The 11,655-nt window shown below is 61.1% G+C and overlaps 1 protein-coding gene across 1 annotated transcript; it reads right to left on the reverse strand.

Moving 5' to 3' along the window:
• Positions 1 to 1,321: 1,321 nt before the first annotated feature.
• On the reverse strand, positions 1,322 to 9,501 carry POLR2L (RNA polymerase II, I and III subunit L). The gene is made up of 3 exons (XM_054171855.1): positions 9,401 to 9,501; positions 8,443 to 8,550; positions 1,322 to 1,771 (listed from the first exon to the last, which is right to left on the reverse strand). The coding sequence occupies exons 2-3, from the start codon at positions 8,535 to 8,537 to the stop codon at positions 1,663 to 1,665; spliced, it is 204 nt and encodes a 67-aa protein (XP_054027830.1). The 5' UTR covers positions 8,538 to 8,550; positions 9,401 to 9,501; the 3' UTR covers positions 1,322 to 1,662.
• Between the last annotated feature and the right edge of the window lie 2,154 nt (positions 9,502 to 11,655).

The raw sequence follows: 11,655 nt of genomic DNA on the forward strand, positions 1-11,655 counted from the left end.
CACTGCTGGGGCTCAGCCCAGGCCAGGCTGGGGCTGGGCTGGTGGTGCTTGGTGCTGGCTGCTCTCCAGCTCTGCACCCCCAGGTCCTTCTGCCCAGCCCTGCAGCCCCCAGCCTGGATTGATAATGCACTGCCAGAGAGATGCCCACAGCTGCAGTTGTTTAAGGTTTCCTGCTGCTGGATGGGAAGATCACTGCCTGTGCCCTGAGGAGGTGGCAGAGACCCCCCTCTGGCTGCTTCTGTGGAGCAGAAACTCTGCCTCACTGGAGTTAGGACCCTCAGATGGGAGCTGTGTGCTTGGGACCCTGCCAGCAATGCATCCTTGAGAGCATCTTCAGAGGTCTCTGGGGGATTCACAAATGCATGGAATGGGTTGGGTGGGAAGGGAGCTCAAAGCTCAGCCAGCTCCTGCCAGGGGCAGGGACACCTCTCACCAGCACAGGTAAGGGAGAGATCAACCAGCTGCAAAGTGCAGCCTGCAGCTCACTCTCCCTGGGAAGCACTGAGCCTGACACCCCCAGGTGGGCCAGCCCCAAGCTCAGAGATGGTGCAGAGCCCTGCCTTGGGTTGGTTCTTATCTTTCTGGGGGGGGAAGGAATTTCAGCCCAGCCCTTGGTGAGGAGCTGCAGCCCAAGTGCTGCTGGCTCCACTGCTGTGGGGAGCTGCACAAAGCCCTTCAGAGGAGTTCTGCTTCTCCACTTCCCTTGGAAGCAGGAGGCTTGGCTGTGCCATGACCCAGCACTGTGTGCAGAGTCACAGGATGGCTCAGGCTGGAAGGGAGCTCAAAGCTCAGCCAGCTCCAAGCCCCTGCCATGGGCAGGGACCCCTCCCACCAGCACAGGCTGCTCAGGGCCTCATCCAGCCTGGTCCTGAACACCTCCAGGCAGGAGGCAGCCACAGCCTCCCTGGGCAGCCTGTGCCAGAGTCTCCCCAGCCTCACTCTCAACCATTTCTTCCTGCTCTCCACTCTCCATCTCCTCTCTCCCAGCTCAAAGCCATTGTCCCTCATCCTGGCACTCCCAGCCCTTGGCCAGAGTCCCTGCCCAGCTCTCCTGGAGCCCTTCAGGCACTGCAAGGCTGCTCTGAGGTCTCCTACCTGCAAGTGGAATCATGTCCTGAGGGCAGCAGTGGATTCCCCTACCTTGGGCAGTTTGGAGACTCAGCTCATTCCAACTCCACCATCACCTAGACAGGGTGGAGCAGATGATCCCTGGGGTGCCTTCCAAGCTGGGACTGTGGGGAGGACCCAGCACAAGCCAAGAGCAAGCCCCAAGCACACAGCTCACTCTTACCCAGCAAGTGGGGGTGGGGTGGGGGTGGAGAGCTCCTTTATTTCACCACTGTCAGGGGATCTCCTAACTTCCCTACACCAAGAAACATTTGCCCTTGCTGGCAGAAGGATGGGGAAGGCCACAGTGCAGCTCTGAAGGGAGGTCTTCAAAGCAGCAGCCCAACTTCTCAGCTCCAAGTGCTGCTGACAGGGACTTGAGGCCTGCTTGGTGTCCTCCTAGGGAGCGCTGGTGGCTCGGGGGGGGGTGGTGGTGCCTCCCAGGGGGAAGCATCTCCCCATGGCCTCTCCATCCTTCACTGCCCCCAGCCCCAAGGTCAGAAGGGGAGATGTTCCTCATGGCTTGCAGCAGGGGGAGAAGGGGTTTGCCTGCTCTCACTTCTCCAAGGGGGCATAATTCAGGAGCTTCTCAATCAGGTCCACGTGGGCCAGCAGCATCCTCCTGCAGCAGTACCTCTTCAGCCCAAGGGCATCCAGGGCATCCCTGGGAAGGAACAAGAGAGAGAGAGAGAGAAACCTTCATGGAGGGAGTGAGTCACAACCTCTCCTCTGAGTGTTCCTAAGCAACACAGCCATTGCTCCCAGCTCACTCCTGGAGGGGAACTTGCTTGCAGCTCTCCAAGCAAGAGATGAGCAGCGTGTGCCGCTGGGGCTCCTGCCCACGTGCTGCTGCTGCCAGGCTGCCTGCTGCAGAGCACAGCAGCTGCTGCTGGGGGTGGCCTCTGCCTGGCACAGCTGCTCAGCTGGCAGGGAGGGCATCCTGCCCCTCTGCTCTGCTCTGCTCAGCCCCCACCTGCAGCACTGCCTCCAGCTCTGGGGCCCCCAGCACAAGGAGGACCTGGAGCTGCTGGAGAGGCACCAGAGGAGGCCACCAAGGTGAGCAGAGGCTGCAGAACCTCCCCTGTGGGGCCAGGCTGGGAGAGCTGAGCCTGGAGAAGAGAAGGCTCCAGCCAGACCTCAGAGCAGCCTTGCAGTGCCTGAAGGGCTCCAGGAGAGCTGGGCAGGGACTCTGGCCAAGGGCTGGGAGTGCCAGGCTGAGGGACAATGGCTTTGAGCTGGGAGAGAGGAGACTGAGAGTGGAGAGGAGGAAGAAATTACTGAGAGTGAGGCTGGGGAGACTCTGGCACAGGCTGCCCAGGGAGGCTGTGGCTGCCTTCTGCCTGGAGGTGTTCAGGACCAGGCTGGATGAGGCCTTGAGCAGCCTGTGCTGGTGGGAGGTGTCCCTGCCCATGGCAGGGGGCTTGGAGCTGGCTGAGCTTTGAGCTCCCTTCCAACCCAACCCCTGCTCTGAATCTAAACTCCCCTAGGAACAGCCTAACACCCAGGAACTGCCTCTGAATGACTCCACTTGTCCCAACACAGCCATGGGAAGTGAGCCACAAGCTGTTTGCCTTGGGAGGCAGCAGTTTCACCTTCTCAGCTGGGAGGAGACTTTAGCATCTGGTGCAGTTCTGAGCTCAATTACCTGCTCCCAGGAAAACTCCCCCTGCCCTTCAGGAAGGAAAGGGTTTGGGCACTAGACTGCAGAAGAGAGGAGCTGACCTGGCTGAAGGTCTGATCAGTCAGGAGGTAAGGATGGAGCAGTTCTGGACCATGGGAAGTAATTTCCACTCCTTTGGAAACCCTGGACTGCCCCCCAGGAGCTGTGCTGAGCAGGAAGGCACTGCTCAGCCTCTGGCCACAGGAACCAGGAGCAGCCTCTCTAAGGAGGCCACAAGGATAATCAGAGGGCAGGAGCATCTCTCCTGTGAGGGCAGGTTGAAAGGATTTGGGTTCTTCAGCCTGGAGAAGGCTGCAGGGAGAGCTCAGAGCTGCAGTTCAGTATCTGCAGGGGAGCTGCAGGCAGGCTGGGGAGGAACTGCTCAGGAGGGGCTGTGGGGATAGGCCAAGGGGCAAGGGTTTGGCACTGGAGCAGGGCAGAGTCAGGTTGGACACCAGGAGGGAGTTGTGCCCAGGGAGGCTGGGGAGACTCTGGCACAGGCTGCCCAGGGAGGTGCTGGAGGCTCCATCCCTGGAGCCACTCAGGCTCAGCCTGGCTGTGTCCCTGGGCAGCCTGCTCTGGCTGGAGCTGGCCCTGCTGCTTGCAGGGGGCTTGGACAGGATGCCTCTGGAGGGACCCTTCCCTCCCATGCACTCTATGCTTCTGCAAGCCCTGCTGCCCATGCTGCTGGCAGCATCTCAGCACCACCACAACACTGTTGTGTAAGCTGAGGATGCCACCTGCCTGCTTCACAAGACACTTGTGAGCTAAGCCATCCTGAATGGGTGACAAAGGGAAGGAAAGCAAAGGAAGGCCAAGGGCAGAGGGGGGAAGGAAAGCAAAGGAAGGCCAAGGGCAGAGGGGGGAAGGAAAGCAAAGGAAGTCCAAGGGCAGAGGGGGGAAGGAAAGCAAAGGAAGTCCAGGGGCAGAGGGGGGAAGGAAAGCAAAGGAAGTCCAAGGACAAAGGGGGGAAGGAAAGCAAAGGAAGTCCCAGGACAGAAGGGGGAAGGAAAGCAAAGGAAGTCCAAGGACAGAGGGGGAAGGAAAGCAAAGGAACTCCAAGGGCAGAGGGGGGAAGGAAAGCAAAGGAACTCCAAGGGCAGAGGGGGGAAGGAAAGCAAAGGAAGTCCAAGGGCAGAGGGGGGGAAGGAAAGCAAAGGAACTCCAAGGACAGAGGGGGGAAGGAAAGCAAAGGAAGTCCCAGGGCAGAGGGGGGAAGGAAAGCAAAGGAACTCCAAGGACAGAGGGGGGAAGGAAAGCAAAGGAAGTCCAAGGACAGAGGGGGGAAGGAAAGCAAAGGAAGTCCAAGGGCAGAGGGGGGGAAGGAAAGCAAAGGAAGTCCAAGGGCAATGTGCCCCACACATGGATGGGTTGCTAGCTGTGAGGAGAGCTGAAAGCCTCCCCAGCTGCTCCATCAGGTTACTGTCACTGCCTTCATTCCCTCAGATGCCCTGCTCCACACCTCCAGCACAGGCAGGGCTAAGGCACCTCTGTGTTTTGCAGCCTGCTGGAGGCTCTGCCAGCTGCCTAGGGAACCTGTGACTCATCCTGGCCCAAACCACTGCCTGTGCCTCCACCAGCTCTGGCTGCCAGAGCTCAGAAGGATCAGGGACAGCACCCCAGCACCAAGCCCTGAGCCATGATGTGTGTCTGACACCCCTTCAGAGCTTGGCATTTGTGAGCCACCACTGAGCCACCCAGATCCATGGGGTGCAGGGCAGCAGCCCAGCATTTGCTCACAGCAGATCCAACTCCCTGACACTTGCAATCCTCCTGGAGAGAAAGGCTGACAGGAGACCTTTCTGAACACACAGATGGCTGACAGGAAGCCTCTGCACAAGCTGGGCCATTGGAAAAGCTTCTTTGGCTACAGGCAGTGCAGCCTAGCTGCATGCACTCCAAGCCCAGCAGCTTCTCTGGTGGCATCCCTCAGTCCCTGCACCTAGCAACAGCTGGAAGAGGCCTTGGAGAGCTTTACTGAGAGGCTGGGGAGCCTCTGGCACAGGCTGCCCAGGGAGCCATGGGAATGTGCTGCCCAGGGAGGTGGTGGAGTCCCCATCCCTGGAGGTGTTTAGGATGAGGCACTGCACAGAATCACCAAGGTTAGAAGAGACCCCAAGGATCATGAAGTCCAAGCTGTCACCACAGACCTCATGACCAGACCATGGCACCAAGTGCCACATCCAATCCCCTCTGGAACACCTCCAGGGATGGGGACTCCACCACCTCCCTGGGCAGCACATCCCAATGGCTAACAACTCTCTCTGGGAAGAACTTTCTCCTCACCTCCAGCCTAAACCTCCCCTGGCACAGCTTGAGACTGTGTCCTCTTGTTCTGCTGCTGGGTGCCAGGCAGAAGAGCCCAACCCCCACCTGGCTCCAACCTCCCTTCAGGGAGTTGGAGAGAGCAATGAGGTCTCCCCTGAGCCTCCTCTTCTGCAGGCTAAGCAACCCCAGCTCCCTCAGCCTCTCCTCCCAGGGCTGTGCTCCAGACCCCTCCCCAGCCTTGTTGCCCTTCTCTGGACACCTTCAAGTCTCTCAATGTCCTTCTGAAACTGAGGAGCCCAGAGCTGGACACAGGACTCAAGGTGTGGCCTGAGCAGTGCTGAGCACAGGGCACAATGACCTCCCTGCTCCTGATGGCCACACTGTTCCTGATGCAGGCCAGGATGCCCTTGGCCTTCTTGGCCCCCTGGGCACACTGCAGGCTCATGTTCAGCCTACCATCACCCAGCACCCCCAGGTTCCTCTGCCTGGCTGCTCTCAGCCACTCTGCCCCCAGCCTGCAGCACTGCCTGGGGTTGCTGTGGCCAATGTGCAGCCCCTGGCACTTGGCTGTGTTCAATCTCCTGCCCTTGGCCTCTGCCCATCTGTGCAGCCTGGCAAGGTCCCTCTGCAGAGCCCTTCTGCCCTCTAACTGACCAACCTCTGCTCCCAGCTTGGTGTCAGCTGCACATTTGCTGATGCTGGCCTCAATGCCCTCCTCCAGCTCATCAATGAAGATGTTAAAGAGGCTGGGGCCCAGCACTGATCCCTGGGGGACACCACTGCTGCCTGGCTGCCAGCTGGATGCCGTGGTTGAGTTGATCAGATGGTGCTGGGGGATAGGTTGGACTTGATGAGCTCAGAGGTCTTTTCCAACCTGCTTTATTCTATTCTATTCCATTCCATTCCATCCTATCCTATCCCATTCCATCCCAGATCAGCTGTCTTTAAGGTCCCTTCCAACCCAACCCACTCTGTGTCTCTGTGAGCTGCAAACATCTGTGGATTGTTTTCTCACCCTTCCTGCTTCTGAAACCTCTCTGAGGCAGTCCCAGCCCAGCCAGGCCCTCCCTGCACTCTTAAAAGGCAACTCTGCCATGGCAAAGCCCTCACAACCTCCTGAAGGTAGAACTGCTGGGACTTTCAGCCAGCTGGCCCCAACCTAGAGCACTGCAACTTGCCCTTCCCCCCAGCAAAGCAGCCCCTGAGGAGCTGTTTTCAGACAGCCCAGAAGGTGTGCACCCTGTGGCCAGGGTTACTTACCCCCCACCCTTGTGACTTCTTCTGTCTCACCTCTCCAAGCCATCCCTGGGGTCAAAGTTGACTCTGTGGCTTGTGTCCTCCTTCCCCACCTGGGACATTTTTGGGGTAGGAAGCTTATGGCAGCTTCCATGCAACCACCCAGGCAGCTCCAGCAGGCAAAGGAGTCCTTTCTCACTCACTATCATTCCTAACCTCTGGTTTAGTCACAGAATGCTCTGGGCTGGAAGGTTGCTCCAGAGCTCATCCAGCCCAACCCCTCTGCACCCAGCAGGGACATCCTCCCCTGCAGCAGGCTGCCCAGAGCCCTCTCCAGCCTCACCTGGAACAGCTCCAGGGATGGAGCCTCAGCCACCTCCCTGGGCAGCCTGCTGCAGGGTTCCAGCAGCCTCCTGGGGCAGAACTTGTTCCTCACATCCAATCTCCATCTGCTCTGCTCTGGTTTGAAGCCATTGCCCCTGGGCCTGGCCCTGCAGCCCTTTGGGAACAGCCTCTCTGCAGCCTTCTTGTAGGCTCCCTTCTGGACATGGCACTTGGTGCCATGGTCTGGTCATGAGGTCTGTGGTGCCAGGTTGGACTTGATGATCTTTGAGGTCTCTTCCAACCTTGGTGATTCTGTGATACTATTAGGTCTCCCTGGAGCTTTCTCCTCTCCAGGCTGAACACCCCCAGCTCCCTCAGCCTGTCCTTGTAGCAGAGCTTCTCCAACCCCCTGAGCATTCTCATGGCCTCCTCTGGAGCCTCTCCATCAGCTCCAGGTCCTTCCTGTGCTGAGGGCTCCAGCCCTGCACTCAGTACTGCAGGTGAGGTCTCCCCAGAGCAGAGCCAAGTGGCAGAATCACCTCTCTGGCTCTGCTGGCAGCACTGCTTTGGCTGCAGCCCAGGTTCCCCTTGGCCTCTTGTGCTGCAGTCTCACCCTGCCTGCTCCTGGCCAGCTTCTCCCCCACCAGCACCCCCAAGTGCTTTCCCTCAGGGCTGCTTTCCAGCACCTCCTCCCCCAGCCTTTTTAGCCTCAAGAATAGATCCATAACTTTCATGCCATGACCCTGCAGCATCTCCTCTCAACTGAATTCACAGAATCATAGAGTCAGTAAGGATGGAAAAGAGGCAGAGCTGTGGTGCTGAGGGCCAGGGTTTAGCCCCAGCCTTGGCAGAGTTAGACTCAATGATCTCAAAGGTCATCTCCAACCCAAAAGACTCTGTGATAAGTCACTCCACAGCCTCCAGGCCTTGGGCTGTTTGCTGCCCCCTCAGCCCTCTCTGCAGTGCTACCTTATCTGCCTCCTGGAGTTTCCTTTCCTTTTTGCTGCTGGCTGATGGCTTTGTCCTGCTTCATGGTGGACAGAGTTTGGCCCAGCTGAGTTTTGAAGAGCCAGTGGTGAAGTTTTAGAATAGAATAGGAATGGAATGGAATGGAAGGGGATGGGGATGGGAATAGAATAGGGGTGGGAATAGAATAGGGGTGGAATAGGAATGGGACTAGGAATAGGAATGGGACTAGGAATAGGAATGGGACTAGGAATAGGAATGGGATTAACCAGGTTGGAAAAGAGCTGTCACTTACAGACAGGCAGCAAAGCTGCTGTGCTAAACCTCCCCTCCCTCAGAGCTCCTGCACAGCCCTCTGCAGCCAGAGGGGTGCTGGGCAGAGACAGCAAGGGCAGCCTGGGGAACTTGCTGCCCTTTGAATAGACTGGAATGGAATGGAGTGGAACAGAGTGGAACTAACCAGGTTGGAAAAGACCTGAGAGATCACCAAGTCCAACCCAGCACCTTCTGATCAACTAAACCATGGCACCAAGTGCCTCATCCAGGCTCTTCCTGAACCCCTCCAGGGATGGGGACTCTACCACCTCCCTGGGCAGCACATCCCAATGGCCAGTCTCTCTTGCTAGGAGGAACTTTCTCCTCACCTCCAGCCTAAACCTCCCCTGGCACAGCTTGAGACTGTGTCCTCTTGTTCTGGTGCTGGTTGCTAGAGAGAAGAGCCCAACCCCCACCTGGCTCCAACCTCCCTTCAGGGAGTTGGAGAGAGCAAGAAGGTCTCCCCTGAGCCTCCTCTTCTGCAGGCTAAGCAACCCCAGCTCCCTCAGCCTCTCCTCCCAGGGCTGTGCTGGGGAGCACAAGCAGACAGCAGAGTCGGTACCCACCCTTCCGTGTACTCTGCTTGCAGCAGCCCAAGGTAGGCTTCCCACTTGTTTCCAACGATCTTGCCGCAGGTGAAGCACCGCACGGGGATGATCATCTCGGCAGGGCTGCTGCAGCACAGGGGGAAAGCGGCGTCACGCCCCTGCCAGGCGGCTGCAGAGCGCCTTCAGAGGCCAGAAAGGTCCCGCAGAGGATGGGTGCAAGCCCCGAAGCGGCAGCTCAACAGCCCAGCGGGAGAGCGAGAGCCGCACCGCTTCCCCCGGGGCAGCCCCGAGCAGGGCGGCGGGCAGCGGCTCCGGGGCGGGCGAGAGACCCCAGCCCCAGCGGGAGCGGCGCGCCCCGGAGCAGGCTGTTCCCCCTGCCCACGGCCCCACCGACGGGCCCGGGAGCAGGCCGATCCCCCTCCCCCCGGCCCCACCGACGGGCCCGGGAGCAGGCCGATCCCCCTCCCCACGGCCCCACCGACGGGCCCGGGAGCAGGCCGATCCCCCTCCCCACGGCCCCACCGACGGGCCCGGGAGCAGGCTATCCCCCCATCACGGCACCACCAACGGGCCCGGGAGCAGGCTGTTCCCCCTCCCCATGGCCCCACCAATGGGCCCGGGAGCAGGCTATCCCCCCATCACGGCCCCACCGACGGGCCCGGGAGCAGGCCGTTCCCCCTCCCCACGGCCCCACCGACGGGCCCGGGAGCAGGCTATCCCCCCATCACGGCCCCACCGACGGGCCCGGGAGCAGGCCGTTCCCCCTCCCCACGGCCCCACCAATGGGCCCCGGAGCAGGCCGTTCCCCCCCACGGCCACCATTAACAGGCCCGGGAGCAGGCTGTAGGGCGGGGGGGAGCTGACGCCTCTGCCTCACTCGCCAGGCTAGGCCTCCCGGGGGGCGGCCGGTCGCGCTGGGCCGCGAAGCTCGCCCTGTCCCCGCGGAGAAGCCGCAGCGGCCTGCGGCGACTCCTACCGTGGCGACTCCGCCGCGCTCCTGCACGGGCCGCCGGGCGCTACCACTGCGGCGAGGCGGGGGGGGAACGCGCCCCCTGCGGGCCGCCGGGCGGGCGGGAGGCGGCGCAGCGCACCCCTGTCCTACGCAGGGATACGCGATGGTAGCGGCCGGGCTACGGCGTCCCGGGCGGCTCAAGAGTGTTGCGAGGGCGGATTTGCGTTTCGCGTGTAGCGCGCAGAGCGGCGGGAGCGCGGAGCGGCAGCGCCGGGGCAGAGCGCGGTGCCCGCCTCTGCTCCGCCTCCTCCTCCTCCTTCTGGTCCCCAGGTGGGTGGGCACTTGTTGCATTGCGAGAGGGCTTTGGCAGCGGCGAGACTTCTCATCCCGTCCTGGCTGAGGTACGGAGGCTAGCCGGGGCGGGAAGCGCAACTGGTGGCAGCCGCCCGGCACCCACCAGCCCTGTCTCCGTGACGGGCACCTCGGCGGGCAGGGCTGCGGGACGGTGTCGGGGTACCTCGCGGCAGCTGGTCCGCTCCCTCACGGGCAGCGGTGCGCTGGCGACTCCGCCGCTGGAGAGCCGGTTCCTGCCGCGGCTGAGAAGGGGGCAGGAGGGGGCGTCCCTGAGGGAGAGGGGGCAGCGGTCGGGACCCCTCGCCGGCGGGCACCCTCCGACGGCGAGCGTGCGTGCGGTGGTCGAAACCCCCCCATATGTCGTCTCTCGGCGTCGCCTGTCGCGGAGCTGCGGCGGCGCGGCCCCTCGGAGGGCTGTTTCCCCGCTGCTCGCCCCGCTGCCCCGGGGCGGGAGCCGGCTGTCCGCCGGTCGGTCACCGCCCCGCTCTCCCGTCCCCGGGGGCTGCCGGCTTCTCCCTGCCTGCACAGCCCTGCCGGGGGCGAGTCCTTGGAAGGCGAACCCGCCCCCGAGCCTCCGGTGGGTGCCAGTCTGCCCGGAGTTGTTAAAGTCGGGGGTCGGGTCGGGCTGGACGCCGTCCCGTTTAACTTTCCGCCTCGCTCCGTCTTGTGCGCGGCTGAAATGAAGCCGAAGGCGTTCAGCTGTGCCCTTGAGGCATCGCCCGCTGCTCGGGCAGTGCCTGCAGGAACCGGGAGCATCTCCCCCGCTCTCCGGGCGACCGAGGGGAAGCTTCCCGTGCTCGGCTGGCTGCGGGCGAAGCAGCCGGCTCGATCGGGCAGCCCAAGGCGGGGAAGGTTTGGGAGCGGTGGATCAAGCGCCTCGAAACCGCCTCCTCGTCCTTCCTTAATCTGAGGCTTGGAAAAAGCCTTTAGGCACAGCCCCTGCGAGCTGAGCGGAGGGAAGCTTGCTGTGATGGCTCCAAAACTTCAGGGACAGCCGCCGCCGTTCTGGAGGCTGGAGATGCTCCGCTCCTGCTCGTTCCAGCCGTAGCGTTGCGCTGACAGCCCTTGGGCAGAGCAGGGATTCCGGCGGAGCTTTTGCTTCGCCTGCCGGAGCTGGCCTGGCGTGCGGCGCAGAGCCATTACCGTCAGGCACGGCAATAATTGTGCCTTAATGCACAGCTTATGCTAATGCCTCCTGCGTGCCTCTTTGCTGAACGCCTGGATTTTCATCTGCCCCTCTCCGTGCACAAGCACCAGACCCGACTTGAACCCTGGAGGAGCAGATAGGTTCTGCTTTTTAACCACTCCAAAGGGGTATTTGTTAGGGCTTTTGGTTTGGGGAGGAGGGGGGGGGGGGTGGGCAGAAGTGTTTCTACCCCTGGGGTGCTGGGGAGGGGGGAAAAAAAAGAGAGAGAGGAATTTTTGCAGTCCCAGGGAATAATTCTCTGCAGTTGGGAAGGGAGCAAATTGACTTGGCCTGGTGGGTAGATGAACCTCCTGTGCTCTCCAGATGATTATCGTTATTGTGGGCCAGCAGGAGCCAAACTCTGCTTGGCCTTTTGCCTCCTCTGATGTGTTTGGTTTTGGTGTTTGTGTTGGGTTGTTTGTTTTTTTTGGGGGGTGGGGGTGGGGAGGGAGGAGGGGGTTGAGAATTGGGAGCTTGTGCTTCGATGCCTTTTCAACCCCAGGGCTCCAGAGTAATTTTCTTGCTGTGAAAGGCGTTTGTGTTTGGAGGTGGAAACCTGAAACTGGGAAGGGAGAAAGAAGGGTTGTCAAGAGGGGCTCGGTGGCAGAGCCACATGGGTAGGTGTAGGTTAGTGTCTTGGAGCTGCTGTGTTGAGACAGGGTCAGAGAATGCCAGGTTGGAAGGGATCCTGAGGATCATTTGGGTAATAGCACAGCTGGGACGGGCTGGCCCAGCACCC

The sequence above is a fragment of the Dryobates pubescens genome, chromosome 22, assembly GCF_014839835.1.
Source record: "Dryobates pubescens isolate bDryPub1 chromosome 22, bDryPub1.pri, whole genome shotgun sequence".
Taxonomy (NCBI): Eukaryota; Metazoa; Chordata; class Aves; order Piciformes; family Picidae; genus Dryobates; species Dryobates pubescens.